Source organism: Mus pahari, chromosome 8, assembly GCF_900095145.1.
Source record: "Mus pahari chromosome 8, PAHARI_EIJ_v1.1, whole genome shotgun sequence".
NCBI lineage: Eukaryota > Metazoa > Chordata > Mammalia > Rodentia > Muridae > Mus > Mus pahari.
In genome coordinates this window covers 102,691,716-102,719,221 of record NC_034597.1, presented here as the reverse complement: position 1 = coordinate 102,719,221, position 27,506 = coordinate 102,691,716, and the positions used below count along the sequence as shown (strand labels likewise).

The 27,506-nt window shown below is 40.5% G+C and overlaps 1 protein-coding gene across 3 annotated transcripts in view; it reads right to left on the bottom strand.

Moving 5' to 3' along the window:
* Gpc5 (glypican 5) overlaps window positions 1-27,506 on the bottom strand; it is a 1,281,045-nt gene that overhangs the window by 991,199 nt on the left and 262,340 nt on the right. For all 3 annotated transcript variants that reach the window (XM_021203557.2, XM_029541860.1, XM_029541861.1), the window contains exon 4: window positions 6,491-6,624. In XM_021203557.2, coding sequence (XP_021059216.1) covers window positions 6,491-6,624 — 134 coding nt within the window. The remainder of the gene's footprint in view (window positions 1-6,490; window positions 6,625-27,506) is intronic.

The following is a 27,506-nucleotide window of genomic DNA, read 5'->3' as shown; positions in this document are numbered from 1 at the left end:
TAGAAAAAAAAAAAAAAAAAGAACAAAATGCTGACAGAGATGACTCAGGAGCAAAGAGAACCCATGGGGCAGCTCACAACTATAACTCTAGTTTCTTCTTTTAACCCTACCTTATGTATTTCACCATAGGTTTTTGAAATATATCAAAACAAAAAAAAAAAAAAAAAAAATGGGCCATGATGCTAGAACAGGTAGGATGGCTTGAGTGATCAATGTTTCCCCTAGTCTCACATGAAATTTAGTCCTAGAAAGCAACCATAAGTAAGAGCTGCTGCAAAGTGATTCAAAGTACACAGGGTCTATCCCAAACTGACAGCCAGTGTCATCAGCAGTACTGGTTGTAGGCATGAAGGATGTGAGAGCAAATGGATCATGGACCTCCATTTCCTCTGTGGTTTCAGACAGCCACTAAAGCCAAGCAGCGTGCAGCAAGGCAGTCCCTGTGTGGAGATCATCACAGGCCACCATGTGAAAATAAAGCCTGGTTTGATGTAGAGTCACCAGGATGTTAGAGATGCCCTGTGGCCGTGAGACACGTGCCAAAGAGAGATGCATACAGGTAATAGAACCATACGGAGCGAGAAAGATGCAGTCAGCAGCAGAAGTGTCAAGGCGATGCCACCTAAGCCATCTAAAGCTGAAGTCCTAGTCACTGGACACTGAGTTTAGTGCATGCCCTGCTGGGGTTTGGTTTTTGCTTGATCTAGTATTGTCTTACTATGACACTCACTTAAAACAGTAGTGTATATTCTTAACCATCGCATATAGGAGTATATAATTCTGAAATTTTACAAGGGGTCACAATGAAGAGATTTCTTTGAGTATCAGAAAAGACTCTGCCCTCCGGGTTTTTGGAAAGTTCTAATACTAAGAAAGACTGTGGTTCTTTTAAAGTTGGACTGAATAGACTCTGCGTTATGAATGCCCACAAGCCCGTGGTGCCAGTGAGAGGAATGTGGTGGCATGAGTGGGAGAAGTCCCTCACAGGCTCAGGTATGTGCACACCCGGTTCCAGTCAGAGCTAGTGTTTGTGGAAGTTGAGAGGTGCGGCCTTGCTAGAGGAAACATCACTGGGGGCAGGGCTTAGATTTCACAGTCTGATACGACTTCCACTTCATGCTTACGGTTGTGCTTCAGTTTTGATGTCTCGGCTTCCTGATCCCATAACCATGACTGCGGTTTCTTGCCTTACCACCCAGCCATGATGGGCTCTTATAACTCTGGAACCGAAAGCCAAATAGACTCTGTCTATAAGTTGCTTTGGCACTGATGTTTGATCACAGGAACAGAAGCAACTTATGCATCAGGGACTTCTTTTGTTATGGCTAAAGTGGTGGTGGTGGTGGTGGTGGGCGTATTCCATGATGTAAAGCCTGAGTGTAGACTGGATCTTCTATTTTCGAGGAAAACTGGCTATCATCTCTTTCCACCTCCTTATGTGTATGTGGCACATCTTATGAGTGATTACGTTTTTCTTTTTCTGACCTGTTGCATCCGAATACAGGAGTTTAGTGTAAGAAATGGCCTCCATGACTGTATAGAAATGCCTGGTGCTTTTATCTATTCATGTGCTTCTAACCTACAGAACCAGCTCACCTTCTTCATCCCTCTGCTTTTTCACGCTTCTCCTCTTCTATCACAGTTTCCCCCACAGGAAATGTGCTCACTGTTTCTGTTACACGATGTTTCCATTTTTCTTATTATGGACATACTGTTTGCCTCTCTTAGTTACCATAAATAATCACGAATGTCTCCTGTAGATATGAGCAATAGCTTCTTACAGAGACCATCTAAAATGTTAGATAATAGTATATAGACCAGATGAGATTAACAGATGTAGCAGCTTTCATGAAAACAGGGCAGTTTTAGTGTATAATATAATCACAAAACAGAAAACCTGGTCCTCTCCATGGACTGTCAGAAATTAAGTTCCAAAGAGTCACCGCATATATAGCAATAAATCAACAACATGTTTGAAGTAACTCCAATTCCAACCCAATCACAAGATCATAAAACCTCTTTGAAAAGACATATGGTAGAATTTTTGGCAGATAAAAGTACTAAAATGAGTTACAAAATTTTGCAAAATCCCTTAAAGAAAAGTTATCATAGTAATAATTAATGAATAAAAGCATGACTCAGAGTAAGCTGTGATTCACATCCACAGGCCAGTCAAGGACACACAGTCACTGCCTCTGCGTGAAATGTGACTGTGTGTTCAGTGAAAAACACTAGTAAAAAAAAGTATGACTTGGCTCAGGGTCACATGGGAAAGCTGACTTAGACTTTTAATGTTTAATGTAGGGAACATCCCTTAGGCACAGTGACATACTGCCTCTATACTAATTCAAAAGATAAACAGAATGGCAGAGAAAAAAATCACCATGAGTGAAGTGATACAGTCTCAGAAAGACAAGCATAATATGTATTCACTTACAAGTGGACATTAGCTGTTACATAAAGGACAGTCATGCTACAATGCACAGAGAGGCTAAATAACAAGTAGGTATCAAGGGGGATACATGGATCTCTCTGGGAAGGGGAAACAGAACAGCTTTTGTGTGGTGACTGGGAGTCAGGGATGGAGTGGAGTGGGAAGAGAAGGGATCAGCTGGGGGAGGGAGGGTGAAAGGAGAGAGTACTGCTAGAGATGACTGGAATTGGGAGACATTCGGGGAGAGGGAGGTGATATGAAAAGCTGTGTAGTGGAAACTGTGTTGAATCTACCAGAGCGACCCTAGAGAAGTTTCTTTAGTAATGAGAGATACAGAGCCCAAACCTGTTACAACCTAGGACGGCATCCAACAGTGGGACTGTAACATCAACCCAGCCACAGAAATTATTACGGACAATCTATTCTGTTTGTAAGAAGTGGTGGGATGATGATGGTGCAGAACTCTTGGGAGTGGCCAAAGGATAACTGGTCCAACTTGAGGCACATGTCCTGAGAGTGTGTCCATGCCTGATACTGCCCAGATGGCCAGCAACCAGAGGCAGGATACCCAGAGACCAGGGACAGAACCAAACATGACTGGGAGGGAAACAAAGTCAATAAAATGATTCCTAATGATATTCTGCTACACTCGGATCAGTGCCTAGCCCAGTTGTCACCAGAGAGGCTTCCTCCTGCAACTCGTGGAAACAGATGCAGAGACCCACAGCCAGACATTAGGCAGGAGTCCTACAAAAGATGGAGAGGAAGGATGGTAAGAGCCAAGGGGGTCAGGGATGCCACAAGACAACCCACAAAATTAACTAATCTGGGCTCACGAGGGCTCAAAGAGACTGAACCCTGAACCAACAGCAGGGAGCCTGCATGGGTCTCACCTAGGCCCTCTGCCTTTGCGATTGGTTGTGTAGCTTGGTCTTCTTCTTTCGTTTTTGTTTTTTTGTTTGTTTGTTTGTTTTAACAAAATTTTTATTAGATATTTTCTTCATTTACATTTCAAATGCTATCCCGAAAGTCCCCTATACCCTCCTCCTGCCCTGCTCCCCACCCACCCACTCCTGCTTCCTGGCCCTGGCATTCCCCTGTATTGGGCATATAATCTTTGCAAGACCAAGGGCCTCTCTTTCCAATGATGGCCAACTAGGTCATCTTCTGCTACATATGCAGCTAGAGACATGAGCTCTGGGGTACTGGTTAGTTCATATTGTTGTTCCTCCTATAAGGTTATAGACCACTTCAGCTACTTGGATAATTTCTCTAGAACCATCCAGAGACTGCCCCTCCTGGGGATCCATCCCATAATCAGCCACCAAATGCAGACACTATTGCATACGCCAGCAAGATTTTGCTGTCATGACCCTGATATAGCTGTCTCCTGTGAGGCTATGCCAGTACCTGGCAAATACAGAAGTGGATGCTCACAGTCAACTATTGGATGGAACACAGGGCCCACAATGGAGTAGCTTGGTCTTCTTAATGGGATTCCTAACAGGATAAGTGTGTGTGTGTGTGTGTGTGTGTGTGTGTGTGTGTGTGGTGTATGTGTGTGTGTGTGTGTGTGTGTGTGCTGGAGTATCTCCAACTTCTTTGCCTGTTCTTGGGAACCTTTTTCTCCTACTGGGTTGCTTCCTCCAGCCTTGATATGAGGGTTTATGCTAGTCTTATTGCAACTTGTTATACATGTTCAGTTGATATACCATCTTTCTCTTTTTTAAAGCAAATGGAAGACAAGGGAATCTAGGAGAGGAACTGGGAGGAGTGGAAGGAGGGAAATTTGCAACTAGGATGTAATGATGCATGAGGGAAGATTAAAAATAATTAATTTAAAAATCAAACAAACAAGAAATCAAATGATACTGTGTAAAGAAAGCTGTATAAAACACATTTTCAGGGCTGGAGAGATGGCTCAGCAGTTAAGAGCACTGATTGCTCTTCCAGAGGTCCCGAGTTTGAGTCCCAGCAACCACATGATCCAACACCTGCATATGGTGTGTGTGATGATATCTACACTGTATGCATATAAAATCAATCAATCAATCAATCAATCAATAATTTTTTTTTCCAGACAGGGTTTCTCTGTGTAGCCCTGGCTGTCCTGGAACTCACTCTGTAGAGCACGCTGGCCTCGAACTCAGAAATCTGCCTGCCTCTGCCTCCCAAGTGCTGGGATTAAAGGCGTGTGCCACCACGCCTGGATCAATCAATAAATCTTTAAAGAAAACACCTTATTATAGATTATCAAAAAGATATTCAGAACAAGTATCTGAACTAATATAAAATATGTAACATTCTGAAACTGGATTACATTTATGTGACAATGACAGAGAACCCACTATTTCCTAAGAGGTACACAGTCAACTAAATATTAAAAAGGAAGAAAAAAGCTTTTTTCTATAGTTTGATTAGCTTTTCATATCAAACGGCAATTACCAAACAAAGGGATACTAGAGAAGGTTGTAACTTACCAGTGAGATAGTGATGAGCAGAGGGAATTACAGTCTGCTCAGTGCTCACCACTTGGTATCGACAAGTGGCCATTCTGCCATGGCAGGTAAAATATAGAAGAAATTGCAATTCCTACTACTCAATTTCAAGAATCCTAAAAATTCAGAAATATGAATCACATGGTATGGCAGCCTTATCTTATAGTGTTCAAGACACTCACCACTAACTGTGTACAGAAACCAGATTACAGTTAAGTAAAATCAGTTAAAGCATTCAGTCCTCAGTTTAGATATGATGCAATGGTCATATGTTCCTGGATCTGCCCTAATATAATAAAGAATAATTCTGATAGTCACAAAACAATAGTTCACACAAGCTTAGTCTATCTTCCAAATTGAGGAGGAAGGTTAAGCTACTGAATTTAAACCTTTTAAAATGTATTCTTTTGCATGTGTATTTATGTTGCTTTTTGTCTATATATGTAACATGCGTGTACAGCTGTCCACAGAGGCCAGGAAGAGTATCAGATGCCCCGAAACTGCAGTTACTGGTGGTTGTGTATAGCCTGATTATGGATGTGTTGTAGAATATTTAATCACACTGTGAACCCCAAGATTATGTTTACTGGAAAAAAAACTGTTTCTAGCTCTGGTGTGGCTCAGACTCAGAGCACACCTTTAATTCCTCTGGCTGGCTCAGACTCAGAACACACCTTTAATTCCTCTGGCTGGGATATAGACACTTCTTTAATACACACCTTTAATCCCAAGCAATGAGACTAAAGATAGTTTGTAGAAGGAAGCACCCATGTGTGAAAGTGAAGTCTACTAAGTGGCAGTCAAAGGGACAAATCAGGGAAACATTTGACAGACTAGGAAAGAGAGGAAAGGGAAGCTTCTTGAAAATTCAGGTGGAGAGAGAGAGAGAGAGAGAGAGAGAGAGAGAGAGAGAGAGAGAGAGAGAGAGAACGAGAACAAGTCAGTTTTAGTAGGACAGGTGTAAAGAGAGAGATTGCAAAAAGAGAACAAGCTAGGCACAGGCAAAGACAGAAGGAGGCAGAGAAGGAGCCAGAAGATTAGAACAGATTGCCAGAGTTAGTCTGAGAACAGAGCAGTTCAGTCAAGGCTGAGAGACAAGCCAGACTGAATCAATTAGCTAGGAGAGGAGTTTGAGGAGAACAGCTGAGTTGAATCAGCCGGCCAGAGTTCAGAAAGAACTAGGAACTGGTGAGCTTTTTCAGCAGCAGGATTCAAAGGTTGAAAACATTCTAGGCCTAGATTAGATAGTATGGAGGGTAGAAACGTCCAGGACTAGGACCAGGTTAGCAGATGGAGGCAGTAAGCTTTGGAGAAAACAGCTACATTAGGTGAATCAAAAACAATTCAGGTCCTCTGCAAGAACAGCAAGTGCTCTGAACACTGAACCATCTCTCCAGCCTGTGAGCCTCTACACTTTTAAATAAAGTAAAATGGATTTTGGTTTTTGTTTTTCCATTCCATACTATATTTGGGCCTGCTTAATAAACACATTCTATTCCCTTGTAGAATGAATGGCTTACTTTCTTTTCTCTTTCTGGTTGTAAAACAAATGTCTTACTTTCTTCTGTTGGCAAGCGTCTCTTCACCATTCCTTGTAGAGATCTTCATTCCGTGTTTCTCTTTGCTTGGATCAAAAGTACAGCGGGGGCTCTGTGTTGGTGTTCTCACTGGATGGCCACAAATCTTATTCACCTTTTAAGCAGAAAACATCAGACGGCAGTTACAGACCTGCTCTAGCTTCTTGAGGCCAGGAAACAATGCTACATTTGCCTTTATACTTCAAAATTACATTTCAATACCTATAATTCTTGTGGGTTTTTAACAATGAGAATCAATTTATTTGAATTCAGTGTCAACAGTGATAAACCAGTTTCATGCACATTGATACAGGCATACAGTACACATGGGAAAACTATCCAAAAAATCAAGAATTAAAGAGAAAACTAAATTGCTTGTACATACAGGATTGCTCACCCAAAATAGATATCTGTCATTTTACATTCGGGTAAGATAATATAAATCATTGCTGAATCTTCACTCAAGTTTGAATGAGTCCTAAGGATAAAAGTAAATATCTTCTGAGAAAGGATAGTGAGTCTGTCGCTTCTTTGTTTGCAATTCACAGAGGTAAGTTAAGGGCCGCACACATGCTAGGCAAGCACTTTGTTATGAATTGATATCTGCAGCCTGGCTCTACTTTTCATTTTGAGGCAAGGTCCCAAGTTACCCCAGCTGCCCTTGAACTCACTATTCTCCTGCCTCAAGCTCCCAACTAACTAGGATGGGAGACTTGTACCATCATGTCTTCCTGACAATGCGTACATGTAATATTGTATAATATTATACAATCTCATTTTACAATTCCTCTATATCTTCATTATTATACTGATATAATTACAAGGATGGTATAGTCTTCAAAAATAGGAAAAACAAATTGACTGCAGTAGAGAAGTGGTGGCGCATGCCTTCAATCACAGGACTAGGGAGGCAGAAGTAGGCAGATCTCTAAGTATTAGGCCAGCCTGGGATACAGAGTGAGTACAAAACATACTTAATTGCTTTTTAGATATACTTCTAGCAATGAAAACCTATATAACTTACATAATTATCACTGGAAATCAACTTAGCATCTAATGTATCAACAGGACTCATGCTAATATGCAATTCAAGAGAAAATAGCATGTTTGAAATAAACACAAAATCTCCGTGCCATAATCAGGAGTCTTTATTTCTTGTCTAACTTTTCTTCTTCTTAGTTCTGAGACCTTAAGTATAGGATGAAAGCTCTTTGAACTTGATGGTCTCATACATAAGGTGAAAATGTAAACGTCTGCCAAACATATAAATTCTCCTTTTCTTTGATTGTTCCATATTGGGGATATTAAAATAATCATGCATATATTTCCTCCTCCTGTTCATGTTTATTTTACTTCTAACATTTGTGAAGCTCCTGTTCTGAACTTTAGGGGAGATAAAGAGTAAGTGACCTTTGCCTTAGCAGAGCTTACAAGTTAGAGCAGAATGAGATCTTCCACATAATCCAAAGGCAAATTGTATTTCTTTAAAAAAATAAAATGAAATAAAAAACAGGAGGTCCAAGACTGATGGTGTCTTCTGGGTGTGTTTGGGTATCTTCTGGGGTTGGAGGAAGACGAAAAGTGAGAAACATGAGATTACTCCCCAAACGTATTCAGCTGCCATGTAGGAAACCTTGAGCATCTGTTAGGGAAGGTTATGTTGAGCTGTGTTTCTACGAAGCCAACTCATAAGCAAGCATGTATTGAATACTATTATGTCAACTGCTGGCGATACATCCATGCACATGTCTGTGTAAAGCATCCACTGCAGATTTTCATGACTGTAGCAGAGGGAGGGCAGCACTAAAGGCAACAGCGTACTTGCAGTTGCACAGGAGCCGGGCAGTTCAATTGTACTTGGGATGTTACCGGAAGTGCTTCAGGGAGTTATATCTGAATGGCAAGTCAAAAGATGAACTGAGAATTTGAAAGACAGAAAAAGCAAACAAAAGTTTCAGAAGAGTATAAATTACCAAGAAGGGTACATCAACTTACCATATGTGAATACACTCTGCACAAAAACACATAGGATACTGTATAACATTTCCCCTTGTGTGGGGCAGGGGATGCCATATATTGTAGATACCAAGAAAAAAACTTGTAAGGCAAAACTGTCATGCAGGAAATTGATATTTTCACATCATTACAAGCAGGGTAATGGACATAATGTGGAGAAGAGGAAGAACAGGACTGCAGAGAAATATTAGGATCCAGAGTCAGGAGCAGAAGCCAGAAAAGGAAGAAGACTGCCATAGCAGAAATAGATGATGTAACCTCATTTGATAATCACCTCAGAACAAAGGATAGGGCTGAGGAGAAAGACAAACCCTAAGAGAGGGAGATGTAAGACAACATGAGTCTGATGCAGAATGTGGCTATCATTTTGTTTTTCCTAGAAAGGAAGAATTTGGACAGGAAACCGCAAAAGGAAACCACGCTAGAAGAGGAGGCTAGACACAGATGTAGTGGGAGTTCTTCAAGGCTAAAAATATCTTTATTAGACAAAAGCTCCTGCTGTTTGCCAAGTTGAACAGTAAAGTCCAGAAGTGGGAATTTTACAAATGCACCAGACAGCATAGTATAAGTTTAACTAATGAGAGAACTGTCTACTAAATGTAAAAATATAGTTATAAACTGCTAGTATTCCCAAGGGGTGGGGGAACTAACCCTGAAGTTAACCAAGCATAGTGTTCATAGATTGTAAACGGAAGTAAAATTAACTGGGCTTAGGAAAGGATATTTCAACTGAAAAGACCAAGGTATTAAAAAGTTCAAAATGAACTTTAGTCCCCGGGGCTAAAAGAATAGTGATAGTGAAGTATAAATTATATTAGCTCGGTGCAAAAATAGAAAGAAAGAGGAAGATTTGTTGTCAACAACCACCAGTACCAGGAACCAAGGAAAAGATGATGTGAATTGATGGTGGGTATGTTTGGAGGTATTATGGTATGTTTTCAAAGTAATCATGATCCATTGTGGCTGGCCATAGGGGCTTGAGGCAAAATTAAATTCAAAGCCCCTATAAATCTTAGTTGTCTCTTTCTTAAATTCGAGGAGAGGGGCAAAGTACTTTGAACTTATGAGTGAAGGGAAATACTATCTCAAACTATCTCAATTTCCCCTTGTTAGAGAAAATATAAGGAGTTGAAAACCGTCAGCCTCATGTGACCTTTGTACTTATTATGTTTGCATTCGTTGCAGCTACAGAAAAAAAAAAAAGATTAGCTAAAAAGTTAGAGAATACCTTCAGGTATATCCAAAGACACCAGTAGCTACAGAAGCAAGGAATAGTTCAGTAACAGCAAGTGAATCTCCCAGACCCTGTTTCTTGACTTTCTCTTGGATCTTGTCTTCACATGTTATTGAAAGGGAGCAGAAGAGCCATCTAGTGGCAGGGTCTTAGGCTGCCACCCCTGCTCCCCTGAGGGGAGCCAATGTGGAGAGTACATCTCAATACTTAGGCCTTCTTCCTATTGAAAAAACCTTCACACATCTGTTGATGGATTTTCATCTTTGCCTTAGACTGCAATTTCCTCCTTTTCTTCCTCCCTGGTCTTGACTCTTCTCCCCTGTAATCAGTCTGAAGTATCTCGAAAAAAAAAAAAAATTGTTTTCTTCTGTAATGCTTGTCAACTCTGGCTTTAAGTTCCATCTCTGGCTTCCCACTGATTTTTCAAGTTCCCGTCTCACCTTGAAATGACTCTCCTCCTCACTCCTAAGCCATATCACTTCTCCCACTCCAATCAAGTATTTGCTGCAACAACTGCTTATAAGTTCAGTGAATTTCCCATTCTCAGTTTAATCTCGGAACTGCACACAAAGTGTGACGTCATCATCAGCTGCCAAGCACCTCTGTCTGCTTGCATACCAGCTCCTCTTCAAGTCTCCAGACCAAAGGTTTCTACTGAAAGGTGCAAAGAACACCTTTAATTGTTTTCATTTCACACCTACTACCAGGCTTCTGGTTCTCTAGTAATGGCAGCCTTAAGGAGCATATTAATAATAATAGTACAAATCAAGGACTTAGAAGATAGGTCAGTGATTAAAGTGCTTGCCACACATGCATGGGGACCAGAATCTTGACCTCCTGAACCCACATACATGTCAGCTGGATAGGAATGACCTCCTGTGTTGCCAGCGCACAAGCCACAGAGACAATGAATCTCCAGGGCCAGCCTGCTAAGTAGAGAAGCCAGGCAAGGTCTGCATCCCACTGAAATATCCCGACTCAATTAATAAGATGAATAGTAATTAGGGGACACCCCCAACATCAACACCAGGACTCCACATGTATAGATGCCTGTCCACCTGTACACATGTGCACCTCTACACACAAACATGCAAGCAAACCACAGGTTCGGGTGCACAAGGAAAAGATTGTACAAACTGAATAGCAACTTTTTAAGAATATTAAAAAAAATTGGAATAAAAATCATGGGTGTTTTATGTTTGATTATTAAATAATTTACCCTAACAGATAAGAGAGTTCTGGGGCCCACAATTCACAGCACCTTGCATGCTGAAAGCTGCTGTTTTAGCTTATGAGAGATTATATGAGAAATGACTCCAATATTCATGGGAATGATAATAAAATATGAATCAGTACAGTGTTTTATCATGTACTATGTTCCATTGTATGAAAAGCTAGTTTCAGATTCCTGGGATGAAACTGATAGGTGACTTTTCACTTCTAAGAAAGAAAGTGAGTTTATTTTCTCATGCCCCTGTGATTTTAAAAACTTCTTAAGGGCAAAGCCCACCAGACTAAGACTATCTTGTCCCGACAGAGAAATCCATGATCCTATCTTCATTCTGTAAAACCAATGTTACTTGGACCAGAACTTGGGAAGAAGGCTGGTGAGGTGGCAGCTAAATGTCAGTCTCATTGTAATTAAGTTTCATTTTGTGGACTACATTGGCGTACTAAAGGTTAATGGACCAAGGAATGGAAATATTATAGCCTCTACGTGGACATATTTGGCTGGTTCCCTCTCTATTGACAGTTCAGAAAGGGCCCATGAAAAAAAATGAGAGCAAGGGGAAGAAAACGTCCCTCCATGTTGCAGTAAATAGGAGCTGACTAGAGATGTCCATGGTTACAATGAGTAGGAGCTGGCTATAGGTGGATGTCTGTGGTTACAGTGAGTAGGAGCACGCTATAGGTGGATGTCTGTGGTTACAGTGAGTAGGAGCACGCTATAGGTGGATGTNCTATAGGTGGATGTCTGTGGTTACAGTGAGTAGGAGCACGCTATAGGTGGATGTCTGTGGTTACAGTGAGTAGGAGCACGCTATAGGTGGATGTCCGTGGTTACAGTGAGTAGGAGCACGCTATAGGTGGATGTCCGTGGTTACAGTGAGTAGGAGCACGCTATAGGTGGATGTCCTGCACATGATAAGAAAAGAGACGCTAGAACCACCAGCATCTTTGTCATGGTAACCAGGACGAATGGCAAATAGAGTAAAAGAAGACAGAGCACGTTTATTTTTCTGTAATCGCCTCTAGAAAAGACTCGTTTTCTTTTAAATGTTTATGTTTGAGGAAATTTCTAAAGAGCAGCTTTAAATGGTGGGTTAGAGGGTATTTTTTGTTTTGATTTTTTTTTTTTAAGGAAGCTGTTGAACAGACTCGCCTATTTAGAGCTGAAAGCAAAATGAAATTACAAAACATGGCAAGTATAAAGTTCAGAAAGAAAAATCTAGTAGAGGAAGAAAGGTAAAAACTTATAATAAATGCCCCCTGTCCCCCAAAATATGACTGGAAAGAGGAGTTTGGCAGTTTCATCAATACCAGGAAATCCTGCCCTAGTACTATGTTATTAGTACTGTGAAAATAATGTAGACAATATTCACACATGTTCAAAGTGCAAATAAACATAGAAGCTCAGTACAGAAAAAAACTTAGAGGAAGAAAAACAAAACAAAACAATGCTTTAAAAGTTGTGAAGAATATAGCGGTGACATTTATGCAGGCATCAAATGTTATTGATAACCCATAAAACCCGACCCTTAACGTGTATTTTATCCATAAGAGAATTCTAGATACCATGGATGGCCAGTTCAACAAATGCCGGGACCCTAGTGATGCTAAAGCTGTGTGAGGAAGGACTGTTGTGGCCCTGCCCCAGGTGCTCTCTTGGTACTTTTTCTGATGTATATAAATTAAGCCACCAGAGGGAGCTTCTGCATTTCAGTCCTCTTTGACATTATTAATCACACTTACATAAGAGTCTGTTTAATATCTATACTCTAAGACGCTTTAAGGGATATTCAGCTTGTGCGCTAGAGTAAAATATGTGCCTATACATGAAGTCTTCACAAAGATCCAAATGTACTCTAAGGTCTATGCCCTCAGGGAGAAGGGCCTCAGGAGTGCTTGATCATGGGGTAGATCCCCTAAGCTATCTTACCTGAAAACAAAATGAGCCAGCATTTACAATTCTCTCTGCTCCTCTCTCCTGCCCTCCCTTTCTGTCTGCCTTCCTCACTTGTCTCCTTCCTTCCTTCCTTCCTTCCTTCCTTCCTTCCTTCCTTCCTTCCTTCCTTCCTTCCTTTATTCCTCCTTTCTTCCTTCCTCCCTCCCTCCCTCCTCCTTCCCTCCTCTTCATCATGGATCTCTCCATTGCTGTTAATGGCACACATCCGTCTAGTGAGTCCCCAGGATTGAAAAGCAATTTCAAAATTTTTCCTTCTTGTATCACTACACAAAGCACAATGTTGATCAAAAAGGTGAGTACCTATTATTCATGAGTTATTTTTCTAGGAGATGAGAATATAGCAACAAACCTTCAGAACCTGTGTTCTCATGAGGGAAGCAAGAACTGTACTTAACCCACCCCACTTTGATTTCTGAGGCAGCAACCTCTTTCTCTATAGCCCTGGCTGACCTGGAACTCTCTCTATAAAGCAGGCTGGGTTCAAAGTCAATGCAGTCCTCATGCCTCTGCCTCTCAAGTGCTAGGGCTATACCTGCAATACCACGGAAGGTCTAAACTTTGTGGCGTTTTGAGTGAGAGTGTCCCCATAGACTCAGATACTTGTATACACAGATATTTAAGGAGGTGCCGCCTTAACAGAAGCAGCGGCTGAGAGAATAAAGACTGCACACTGTTGCGAGCATCCCCTAACCCTGCTGCTTCCTGTTTGTGGGTGAGCTCTCAGTTTGCTGCTTCAGTCACCAGGCCTGATTGTTGCCATGCTTCAAAACTCCTGTCTTTCTGGAACTGTAAATCCAAATAAGCCTGGCCTCCTATAACCTGCTTCTATCCTGCTGTTTTAGATGGACAGTAGAAAAGTGAATAAAACAAAGTCACTCATTTCAAAGGGATCATTGGTAAGTTGATGGGGGATGGGTGACTGCCATCTAGGTAATCAAGAATGAACGATTTAAAAAGCAGACTTAAACTATGCCCTGGGTGGTTAAGAAGCTATGTGGTAAGCTTCAGGAAGGAGCATCAGTTGCAGAGAAAGGAAACAGGAACCACTCTGATATGGAAGGAGGCCACATAGTCCAGGGGAGCATGGAGATGGGTGACAGCACAGACAGTTCAGCCACATCACACGGTTCCCCCCGTGTTCTTGCAGTGGGTGAGCCTGATGATACCACAGGGGACCGGAGTTTGGACTCCCCGGATCTGTGATCGCAGCACCCTCGAGGTACACACAGTGGAAACCTCTGGAGTTAGACAAACAAGCAGGCCCCTGCTTCAGTCAGATACTGGCTCCAAAACCAAAAATGGAAAATGATCCAAAAAGACACTTAATATCCATCTCTGGCCTCCACAGGTAGATCCAGATGCATAAGCACAGGCACACAGATGCAAAATGTAAGCACATGCCTATGTACTGGGACACATAAAAACATGCATGCACACAGGTGAGCATACCCACACACACATACACACATAATATATAAAAAGTAAATAAGATAATTGGCTATTATATGCAGAGAAGTATGGTCATTGATAGACACTGATATAAGATATTGACAGACGATGTGGAAAGATTTGGTCCTGGTGGACATTTTGGGTGTGTCGGTGAGAGATGATTGGAGGCTTTACTCAAGGTACTGAAGGAGAACTAAGCATAGGTAGATGATTCACATAACCTAATAACAGAGACACCAGGGCTTGAATACACAATCCAATCATCGAGTTCTAGTATCTCCCATATGAAGAAATAAAGACACACTGAGTGTCACGTGATCAGAGAGAAAGCTAAGAGAAGAGAGGATATAGGGGAGAAATGTGATATTCTCCTTGACCATGCTTGCTTTCTGGGGAGTAACATTTATCCAGGAGCAGGTGGTAATAATGGGAACAGAGAGCTGCAGGCTGAGGCCAGGGGAGCCATCTAAATGTGCATATCCACTGTGGACATCATTTGAGAAAAGACAACAGGATGCTGAAGGCTCATCCTAGACAAACCATCGATGGAGACAAAGGGAGGTGAAAGAGACTAGACAAAAAGACTTCAAACAAGTAAGAATAAACAAACAAATGAAAACCTCTCTAAATGTAGGCATTTTCCCCTCTTCACGCTATAATCAAAATGGTAGTAAATCTCAGACGAGTGTACACAGTGATTCGAATAACGATGTTCCACATCAGGCACTGGTGGCTTATGCCTTTAATCCTGGAACTTGGGAGAGACAAGTAGATCTCTGTGAGTTCTTCCAGAATACACAGAGAAACTCTGTGTCAAATCTTTCCTCACCCCTCCACAAAACAAAAACAAAAAACAAATTACAAAAAACAAAACAAAAAGAACAAACAAACAAAAAACCCAACAACGAGAAAACCAAACAAACATACCAACCCACAATGATCCCTACAGGCTCACACCATTTGGTTCTGAGTTTGTGGTGCTGTTTGGGGGTGGGGGTGGGGTCTCACAGATGTGGTCTTGCTGGACCAAGGACATAACTGGGGCTGGGGATGGGACTTTGAGGTGTCAAAAACGACATACCATCCCCAGTTTGCTCTCGATGCTTCCTTCTTGCAGTCCAAGATCTGAACCCTCTCTTTCTGCTCCTGTCAGCAGGTGCTACTCCTGATACCATGGATGCTTCTCCCTTGGAACTCTGCACGCAAAGAAACTCTTTTTTCTAGAGTAGCCTTTGTCTTGCTGTCTAAATATAGCAATAGGAAAGTAATAAATACAGTGGGCTACCTCAGCAAACCAGAGAAGATGGAGTTTTCGTTTAAAAGGAGGATATGAATGAATGTAATAGAGGGCTGTTGTCTTAGTGTCACTGTAACTGTGATGAAAGCCCACAACCAAAGCAACCCAGGGAGGAAACAGGTCTTTTGCTTATACTTCTGCATCACGGTTCATCAAAGGAAGCCAGGACAGGAACAGCAGCACCTGGAGACAGGAGTTGGTGCAAAGGTCATGGAGGAATTCTGCTTACTAACTTACTCAGACTGTGCTCTTACAGAACCCAGGAGCGCTTGCCAAGGTCTGGCACCACAATGGGCTGACGTGTCCTTTATCAATCACTAAATAAGAAAATGGCCTATGGCCTGATCTTACAGAAGCATTTTCTTTTACTTTTTTATTTTATTTTATTTTCCATATTTTTTATTCACTTTACATCCCAACCACAGCCCCCTCCCTCCCAGTCGAACCCTTTCAAATCCCTCCCCCACTACCCACTCCCCTCCTTAGAGGAGGGGAAAGCCCCCTTGGGTACCACCCTAACCTGGAACACCTAATGCCAACTAATTTTACCCTCATATTTTGGATTTAAGGGTGTGTCCATATTCCAGCCAGAGGGATTAAAGGTGTGTGCTAAGGGCTGATCCACACCACAACTAGAAATAAGTTTTTTTCAGTAGCTAACACAATCTCAAGGTTCACAGTATGATCAAATATCATACAACAATCCCTCTGTCTCTCGCTCCCTCTCTCCTTTCTCCCTTTTGCCTCTTTTAACTGTAGAATTTATGCAGATGCTCACTGGCCAGGATATTTGATAAACAATCCCAGATGCACACTGTGAATATCATGATTTTAACGGTGTGTGGAAAACTAATTAAGTGCTGACAAGGATGGAAAACACGGAGGTGGAAGAGCATCCTTCAGAGAGTGATGCTGGTCTCCCTTCTGCTTATCCTCCTCTCCAGGAGCTCAGACCACTGGGAAACAGTCCCCATGACTACTCTTCTGTTTTCAGAGGGATTTGCCTGGGACACATGCAGCTCAAGCAAATGCGCAAGGCAGGTCCCTAGGACTTCAGTTTCCAGGACCTACTCCATGGTAACCTTAAAGGGTTTATCACACAACCCACATGGAGACAATCTTTAATGATCTGTAGAGATGTATGACCATAGCTTTCCTAAGATTATACAGATTTCAAAGATTAGCTACTAACATCTAAAAAATATCAATGAGCTCTAAGATCATAGTTTTAAGAATTCTTAAGATGAACAGAAAGAATTATTTAAATGAGGCATAATCTCACAGCAACTAACAAACACTTATACTGACAATGGAGGCTTCCTCGAGCCCTTGGTAATAGCTTTGACCCTGGAAACTGCCTTTACCATAGAATGGAGATGCTAAACGCCGATTAGTTCCAGTTCTGGGCTAATAAGGGAAAGATGGAAAATTGACACAGCATACACCTAGAACCATTTACTGAAAAATCACATGGACCATTATAATGTGGTTTTCGTGCTTGTTATTTTTAATCTTTACCTTGTTTCTAATAACCCAATCTGATAAATAGTATGACAGGGCTTAAGATAAATACATATATAATATCAATAGCACCAAGTTATCTGTGTAAGAGCTTTGACATAATACATTGTTTACTCATTAAGAGAAACAGAAATTATAACAGTTCTGTGGATGTGCTCTCATGGGGGACAGGAAATGTTAATAATTTAAGTTTCAGTGAAAAACTGTAAATGAATGTAATTAAATCCAGTTAGCGATTAAATCAGGATGCTTCTACTATCAAATCTGAGGTCATTTCATTTCAACAAATATTGTCAAACATTTTAATAGGCTCTGGGAATAAAAAGATAAGACAGCATAAATTGTCAGAGCTGCAGACTTATCCAGTGGGGTGGAGACCAGAAGTGAGACTAAATGAAACAGGCCTTTTAGGAGATGGAGGACATGCACACAAGGGAGGGCACATGAGGCATTCATAGTTTTTCATATAGACACAGGAAGGCTGAAGTGGAGACAAAGATGAATTTGGAAAGAATTCTCCTTTATAAGGAAATGTATTAGTAAAGTCATACTTACTCAGTTGACCATTAAAAAATAACCAAAGAGTATTATTGAAAGACCTAAATTCTAGTAGCAAATTATGACAAAAGGGGGCCATCTGCTCTTGTGTCACCTACAATTAAACATAAAAAATAATAAATAATAACTGTAGTCCATTAAGACAATGAGACATTTGATTAGTATGTACTAATTACAAGGCTACCTATCCAACTATACAACTCCACGCTACCAAATTTTATGATTTCCACTGTAACCACTTCCAAAACAAATCTTGTTTTGTGTAAGCAGCCGTTTCCTATTTGCCTGGGTTACCTCCCAACTGCGAGGAACCACCAAGCTCTCTCTGACTCAGTGGGGCTGCTACCTAGGCTTTTCATGATGATAGTACTGTGTCAAGCAGCAGCTTTGAGACTGATTACTCCAAATAGAGCACAATAAAGTAATTCACTGGGACTTCTACAATCATCCAGATGAAGAATGAAACCAAAAATGAGACGCCTATAATCACCTCCTGATGGCCAATGGAGAGTCTACTGCATTCATTAACAAAGCAGTGAGATTCAAAGGAAAGAAGGATTTGCCAGCAGGGCCTCCAAGATCAGATCCAGCATTGGGAACCAAGAACTGCCAAGAACAGGCGGTCAAGGTGGGAGGAGAGCCCAGACAGAGAGAGTTCTGGAAGCCAACATAAAGCCTTTAGATTCTACTATAAGATCAATAGGCAGTCATGGGAAGATTCTTGTCATGATTGACTTTATATTTTGAAAAGATCACTCTGATTTCTGTGTTCAGAATAGAACAGAGAGACTGGCTGAAAGGAAGATGATCTTTTATGAATTTCGACACTGCAGTGACACTAACCAATTGGTATATGCCCTGTATCTCACCGGGCAAACTTCTTCAAAAGCATGTCATACAGTTTAGCTAGAGTCTAGAATGAGTAAGAGTATTCTCCCATTAAATCCTGTCCCTAATTATTTGAAGTAATAAAAGCCATTTTTCCAAAGTCTTAAAATTTACTTATGTGAAAAACAAAACATTTTACTATACGAGGAGATGTTTCTTCTAAGGGACTTTGAAGTGTTAAGAACAAAATGTTTCTAAAATCTATTTAATGTTTCACTGTGGTTGTAAAGAGTTCACAAAGCCTCAAGAACACATGCCAACACAAGTACCAAAGAACAACCCTCAACATGGAAATTATTCACTGTATTGGAGTGGTTTTCCATTTGCGCAGATCTATTTTCAAAATCAGTCACTTTCTTATAACTTACTATGAACTTCAATGATTTTATATGCCTTTTTATTATGTAATTTATGTTCCATAAAATTCACCTTTGAAATTCAAGTTTAAGTATATCCTCAATTGTACAACACTACACTACCAAATTTTATGATTTTCAACTCTAACCCCTTCCAAAACAAATCTTGTTTTGTTTTGTTTTTTGTTTTGTTTTCCTGTTTTATGAATTCTTTTATTTCTTTACATTCCAAATGTTGTCCCCTTTCTGGTTCCCACTCCATAAGTTCTTGACCCCCATGCCCCCTCCCCTTTGCTTCTGAGAGGGTGCTCCCCCATGCCCACACCCACTGCTACCTCATTCCTGCTAGCATCCCCCTTCCTTGAGGTATCAGCTTTCTACAGGAGTAAGCACATCCTTTCCCACTGAGGCCACACAAGGCAGTCCTCTGCTACATATGTTCGAGGGGCCATGGAACAGCCCATGTATGTTCTTTGGTTAGCATCTTAGTCTCTGGGTGTTCTAAGCAGTCATGGATAGTTGATACTATTGCTCTTCCTATGGAGGTGCAAATCCCTTTGAGCTCCTTCAGTCCTTCCCCTAACTCTTTCATACAGTCCCCGATCTCAGTCCAATGGTTGGCTGTAAGTATCTGCAACTGTCTATCAGCTGCTGGCAGAGCACCTCAGAAGAAAGCCATGCTAGGCTCCTATTGCAAACAAAACATGTCATCAGCAATAGTGTTGGGTTTGGTGTCTATACCTGGAATGGATCCCAAGTTGCGCCAGTCTCTGGATGGCCTTTCCTTCAGTCTCTGCCCCATTTCTTTAGACAGGTAAAATTGTGGGTCAAGAATTTTGAAGATGGGTGGGTAGCCCTGTGTATCAAATGGGGCCATCTTTATCTACTAGAGCTAGTCTATTATGGTTCCATCTTCCCATTGTGGGACATTTTCACTAAGGACATCCCCCATTGGGTCCTGGGTGCCTCACACATCTCTGGTATCTGAGATCTTCTTCTCAGCACCTCATGGAACCTTCTCCAAAACTGACCATATAATCACACATAATGCAAGCCTCAGCAGACACAAGAATATTGAAATAATCCCATGCATTTTAGCAGATCACCATGGACTAAGGTTGATCTTTAATAACAACAAAAACAGAAAGCTCACATATTCATGGAAACTGAACAACTCTCTACACAATGATAACTTGGTAAGAGAATAAATAAGAAAGAATTTAAAGACTTTCTAGAATTTAATGAAAATGAAGGCATAACATACCCCAAATTATGGGACATAATAAAAGCAATGCTAAGAAGAAATTCCATAGCTCGAAGTGCCTCTAAAAAGAACCTAGAGAGAGCATACACTAGCAGCTTGACAGCACACCTGAAAGCTCTAGAACAAAAGGAAGCAAACACACCCAATAGTGGACAGCAGGGAATAATCAAACTCAGGGCTGAAATCAACTAAGTAGAAACACAGATAACTACTATACAAAGAATCAACAAAACTAAGAGCTGGTACTTTGAGAAAATCAGCAAGATAGATAAACCCTTAACCAAACTAACTAGAGGGCACAGAGACACTATCCAAATTAACAAATCTTGCTTTGGGTAAATAGCAATTTACCACTTGCCTCCCAAACCTGAGGAACCACCAAGCTACCTCTATCTCAGTGGATTTGCTAACCTAGGCTTTTCATGCTAATAGTATGGGGTAAAGCAGGGTCTTTGAGACTGAATTACTTCAAATAATGCACATTAAATAAGTAATTGGAAGACCATCAGCCTGAGAAAACAGCACCCTTCTTGGTTCCTACATAAACAAACAACTTAGTAAAATAAACTTAGTAAATTCCTATCTCACAAAACTTAAGTGTGGCCAATCAGAAATATATGGCTAACACATAAAATCATTTAATTATTAAACAATTTCATTGTCTAATTTCTATGATAAGCATCTTTTCTATGTTTTCTCTTCAAAATCCTTCATTGGAAACTCAACCTCTTGCAGACTAGTTTCTGGTTCGAATAAATTATTTGAAATTCTAAATTTTCTCTTCTATTTTTTCTGAGTTTCAATGTTCTGCAACACAGTGGTGTATGTCCTATATCTTTCCTTTCAATCACTGAAAATATCCACCATGTGCATGAAAGATAATGTCTTTACACATTCATCTCCAGATGGTCATTTAGGTAAATTTCTTTTCTCAGCTTTCATAAAGCATGTAATGGTCACACATCACTTTCTTGGACACATATTTCATCCTCATATAATGCATGCACAAACACATATATTGTATACATGCACATACAGCATGGAGTTCCTGAATTGTATGCTAACTCTGTATCGAACAGTTTTGAGGAGACACCCAACAATTTCCCAAGCTTTCTGAACTACTTATTTCAAACATCCTGTCTATCAATGTTTGGTGCTTCAATTTGTCCACAGCCACACTCACAGTGTTTGTCTATATTTACATTACAGCCATCCCTATGCTGTTAAGTGATATTTTATTATTTCATGGTCACCAGTGAATAAGGATGCTAAACATCTTCCACGTAGCTTACTGAATCCTTGTAAACGTTCCTAACAGAATGTTTATTGAATTTTTCTCAATTACAAGTTATAATTATTTTCTAATTGTATTCGTCAGTGAATTCACATAAACATTAATTTATAGTATGTGATATATAAAAAGAATGATTTTGAAAAAAATGTTTCTAATATGCCTACTGTATTTTTAAAATTGTCTCTTCCACTAATTTTATTTCACTTGTTAGATTTATTTCCACGCTTTACTTTAATTTTAAAGCACATTTTATTACTAGTTGGCAAATTAGAAACGGTATTTGTGCATTCTACACTTGACATTTATAAATTACACATTTCCAGTATTTTTGGTGTTTGTTTTTAATTTCTGCCTTTTGTTTATCCTTTGGCAGCACTCTTTCAGATTCTCAGGTGAGATATGCTTTCATTAGTGCTCATATATGAGCCCACAGTATGCCCATGACTGAAGAATGCCAATTTTGAACATCAGTTGATGATGTAGGCATGTACTAGCGCCCAAAACCAGACCAATGAGCCTGAGCACAGGAGGGTGAGTGTGAATGTTGAAAATTAAACTAAGGCCTTAACTATGTTGTCTTAAACAACAAAACTTTAGCTTGAGAGCTATACAGCTTGGAGGACACTCTTAGGAATCTTAGTCACTTTTCTTCTCATAGGAAATCAGACAAAAGTAAAAAATAGTGACAGTTCTTACAGATTTTAAAGAAATCTGTGTCACAATAGACCTCAGAAAGATGAATCCACAAATTAATCATACAAGTTCAAAAATTATTCAAGATTGTTTTCCATTGCCTTCCTAAGGAATTTTAGATTTTTACTACAAAGAACCTTAAGTATTGACTGTCCTTCACCGCTGTCTATCATTTCAACCTCAAAAATGGTCAAAATGAGATCAATGTAGAGCTCCTTACCAGTAATACAAGTATTACATAGAAAGATCAGAAGTTATATAAATGACTGAAGCCTTGAGTCCCCTCCTTGTGTATGCTTTACTTGATGGTTTAGTCCTATGGGGTTGCATACCCCTTTAGTTCCTTGAGTTCTTTCTCTAGTGACTCCATTGGGGACCCTGTGCTCAGTCCAATGGATAGCTGTGAGCATCCACTTCTGTATTTTTCAGGTATTGGCAAAGCCTCTCAGGAGACAGTTATATCAGGCTCCTGTCAGCAAGCACTTGTTGTCATCTACAATAGTATCTGGGTTTAGTAACTGTATGTGGGATGGATACCTATGTGGGACAGTCACTGGATGATCTTTCCTTCAGTTTCTGCTCCAAACTTTGTCTCTGTAACTCCTCCCATTAGTATTTTGTTACCCCTTCTAAGAAGGACCAAAGCATCCACACTTTGGTCTTCCTTTTTCTTGAGCTCCATGTTGTCTGTGAATTGTATCTTGGGAATTCCAAGCTTTTGGGCTAATATCCATTTATCAATGAGTGCATACCACATGTGTTCTTTTTGTGATTAGGTTGCCACACTCAGAATAGGTAGAAATCTGAGATCCTTTATGTGTTGCTACAATATATAATAAGTTCACAGGAGGAACAACAATATGAACTAACCAGTACCCTCAGAGCTCATGTCTCTAGCTGCATATGTAGCAGAAGATGGCCTAGTCAGCCATCATTGGGAGGAGAGGCCCTTTGTCTTGCGAAGATTACATGCCCCAGTACAGGGGAATGCCAGGGCCAGGAAGCAGGAGTAGGTGGGTTGGGGAGCAGGGTAGGGGGAGGGTATAGGGGACTTTTGGGATAACATTTGAAATGTAAATGAAAAAATATCTAATAAAAAAAGATTGGAAAAAAGAAAAAGAAGTTCACAAAGGGGCAGTTAAATGACTCAGTTGGAAATGGTGGTTGTCTCTAAGCTAGACGACCTGAGTTCCTTACATGGAACCCACATGGTGAAAGAAGAGAAATGATTAGTTGACCTCTGACTTCCCTAGATATGCCATGTCATGTATGCTACCATCCAAAATAAACAATGTAAAACATATAGGCTGAAGAGACATTATTTACCAATTAGCAGTCTGTTGGGTGCTGGGCTTGGGGGAATTAAGGGAGTCGGAGAAAACCAGGTTTCCCCTGTTCTGGGCTGGCAGACCCAGAGAACTGCCTCACGCTTTCCACTAGGCCCTAGGTGGGTGTCTGGCTGTGGGAAGCTATGGACCTAGCCCGTGGGGGGTGGGGGTGGGGGTGAACAAGGGGCATTCCTAGGTCTCTGGGCCTCACAGAGGCCATTGATAACAGGTTCTCAGTCTTGGGCATCCCAGACACCTCTGTACACTGCAGAATTGCTGGGAGCAAAATGGGGGGGGCGTGGCTGGGGGCTGCTCGGTCAGCCCCAGGGCCAAAGGGAGGAGAGGGCAGGGAGAGAGGGGCGCTTCTACTTTCTTCAGTTAAACTTCAGCTGAATCTGCAGAAAAATCTCTAGAATTTAAAAAAAAAAAAGTATTTTAAAAGATGCTTCTGTTACTGGCAGGTGTGTGTGTGTGTATGTGTGTGTGTGTGTGTGTGTGAGAGAGAGAGAGAGAGAGAGAGAGAGAGAGAGAGAGAGAGAGAGAGAGAGATACTTAGAATTTTGTCAATAAGCTGAGATCTTATTTTTATTTCCAGTTGAAATTCCTCTAATAGAACATGATACACCAGGTACCTCTCTGGATTTCTTTAAGGGAAACTATGTATTTATCGAAGGATACATGGAGAAGTGCTCAAGTTCACAGATTGCTTTGGGAATGTGGGAGAGCCATTATTTGCTGACTCCCCAGCAATTTATTTTGAATTTGTTGAAATCACTGATGTGTGAACTGGTTATCAAAGCTTGATAAACAGTTTATAAATCACTTTGAAGTTGGCACAAATAAATAATAATGAGTCAATTTACAAGGGGCTTAAAGACAGTTTCTTCTTCCTCTTTTTAAATAAATGAAAAATAAGGGTCTCCACTGTTTAATTTGAAAACATAATCCACAGTTTGTTAGTAATAATTATGTTCCTTTAGATACTAATGAGATCATTTGTTATACAAAATCAGACTAATTTTTAGGCTCCTGAAACAATAATCTCCTGTTGATAAAGTCCTCTTGATTGTCAGTCGTGACTGCACTAGGACCATACTGTATTGTTGACAATCTCACACACCTCATTGTAAGTTATAGAGAAAGTTTGTACTGAGAAGGAGCCTTCCTCCCTGCTGGCTTGCTTTCACCTGCCGGAATTTTCTATGTGGGCTATAAGAGTAAAACTGTTAGCAATGGTCTTACCTACCTGAGAATTATATAAACAAACACACAAAACAAAACAAAACAAAACAAACAAACTACCAAGAAAGTTGTACCTGCCTGTGCAGTAGTGGAACAACTATTGCATAGGGTGTAACCAACTGATTTTGAGGTTCACTCCATGGCAGGGGCCCATGGCTAGCACCGTCTGTGTTATTAACTTCAGCCCATAACCCATGCCTGGAGAGATGGAAATCCAAGAGAAAAACTTACTACTGCTGCTGTTTAAATATGACAGCATCAAAGGGCCTTTTAAGTACCTATGTTTACAACCATGGGGGGGAGGGTCATGTGACTACTACCAACCTTAATCATAGAAGCTCATCTTTTCAGTGAATGATGAATGCAGGGTGCTAAGGAACAGTGACAATTTAGCCCTCAGTCCTATACCACATTTAAACTATCAACACCACCTCTAAGAAGCAGGAACCACTGTGCCAGCAAAGTTAGGAAGCGTGGGAGAGTTGGGTGATTAGGGAGGAGCTGTGAAATGCCATCGTCCAATCCCAACAGAATGGTTGCAATCATGAATTTAAACCATGGTCACCTGCCCTTGACCAGCACAGCACTGGCTTTGTTAACAGTCATGAAAAAGAGAGAGGTGCACAGAAACCAACTTCTGACAGAACTGGTTGCTACTGATAGATTCTGGTGATCACTGTCTGTGAGTTCCAACATGTAGCTCTAAACTCACAGTCAAACTGATGGCCCTAGGTAAACTCAGTGATTCACAAAACAAGTGGATAGGCATGAATGTGGGAAAAAGTGGTAAGAAGGAAGGGTAGACAGAATGGGGGTGGTTATAAGTGGGGGTGGGGGTACAAATGTTCAGGATTGTTTATGGATGTGTGGGAAATTGTCAAAGAGCAAATTTATCTACTAAAAATATTTTTTAAAGAGAGAGAGAGAGAGAGAGAGAAAGAAGAAGAAGAAGAAGAAGAAGAAGAAGAAGAAGAAGAAGAAGAAGAAGAAGAAGAAGAAGAAGAAGAAGAAGAAGAAAGGAAGGAAAGGGAAGGAAGGAAGGAAGGAAGGAAGGAAGGAAGGAAGGAAGGAAGGAAGAAAAAGAAAGAGAAAGAAAGAGAGAAGGCGGGCTGGAGGAAGGAAAGAAGGAAGGAAAGAAGGAAGGAAAGAAGGAAAAAACAAAAGAAAGGTTGATGGTTGTAATTGCTGGAAAGACAGATTTTAAAAGGCCAGTGCAGGTAACTGCAGTTGTGAGTTCATGATTGTAGAGCCCTTTGAAGCTCTTCACCTGGTCCCCTGGCTTATATATGCCTTTTTTCTGTAATATTCCCTGAGAATTACATAGGATGAAGACTTTCTACAAAAGTGGTTCATAAAATACAAACATTTGCTGCTATTCCAAGGGGACTTCCATTCTCCTGTCACCTCTCTTCCCATCTGCACCAGATCTGAGACTCCTGAACCCTGACGGTAAGTTTCTCTTTCCCCCTCCCATCTTAACTGCTCACTGAGCTCTCTGTGAAGCCTGCTATCAAAGAGGGACCTCCATTCTCCTGATACCTCTCTACCCACATTCATTGGACCTGAAGTTCCTGAATCATACAGACTTGCCTGTCTGGAACCGTACAGCCCATGCATATCCGTCAGAAGTCTGCCACTCCAGGATCATCAAGGCTCCCCCCTTCCAAATACCTAGTACAACAAGAACATTCAGGGACCAAAACCATCCAGATGATGACTAATGGCCCTGGAAAGAACAAAATCAACAAAAGCCAGGGCAATATAACACAGGTACCCTACTTCAGGAAGCCTGGATATGCTGACACAATGGAAACACAAGATGACCTTAAATCTAAAGTTATAAAGATGATAGAGGCTTTTAAAGAAGAAATGAATAAAGAAATTCAGAAAATTACAGAAATACAGAAAATTTTAAATTAAATTAAATTTAAAATTAAAGAAATACAGAAAGAATATAGTCAAAGAGTTTTAGGTCTTTAAATAATGAAACAAATAAATCCCTAAAGACATACAGGAAAATATAATTAAACATGTGAAGAAAATAAATAAAATTGTTCCAAGACCCTAAGGTGGATAAAGAAAACACAAACTGAGGGAATCCTTGAGATGGAAAACCTAGGAAAGATAACAAGATATCAGATACAAGCATCACAACAGGATATAGCAGATACAAGAGAGAATCTCAGGCATAGAAGATACAAGAGAAAAAGTGGATATATCAGTCAAGAAAATACCAAATACAAAAAAATTCCTGAAACAAAACATGTAGAAGATCTGGGATACCATGAAAGGATATAAACTGAGGATACTTGGAATAGAGAAAGGTAAAGAGTTGCAACTACAAGGCCCAGAAAATATTCTCGACAAAATAACACAAGAAAACTTTACCAACCTAAAGAAAAAGACATGCCTATAAATGTACAAGAAACTTAGAGAACACCAATTAGACTGCACCAGAAAAAAAATCTTTCTGCCACACAATAATCAAGACACAAAACCTACAGGACAAAGAAAAAATATTAAATGTGGCAAGAGGACAAAGGTCAGGTAACATACAAAGGCAGACCTATCTGAAGTATTCCCTACTTCTTCTCATCAGTGACTCTGGAAGGTAGAAGGGCTTAGACAGACATACTGCAACTTAGACAGATATACTGCAACTTAGACAGA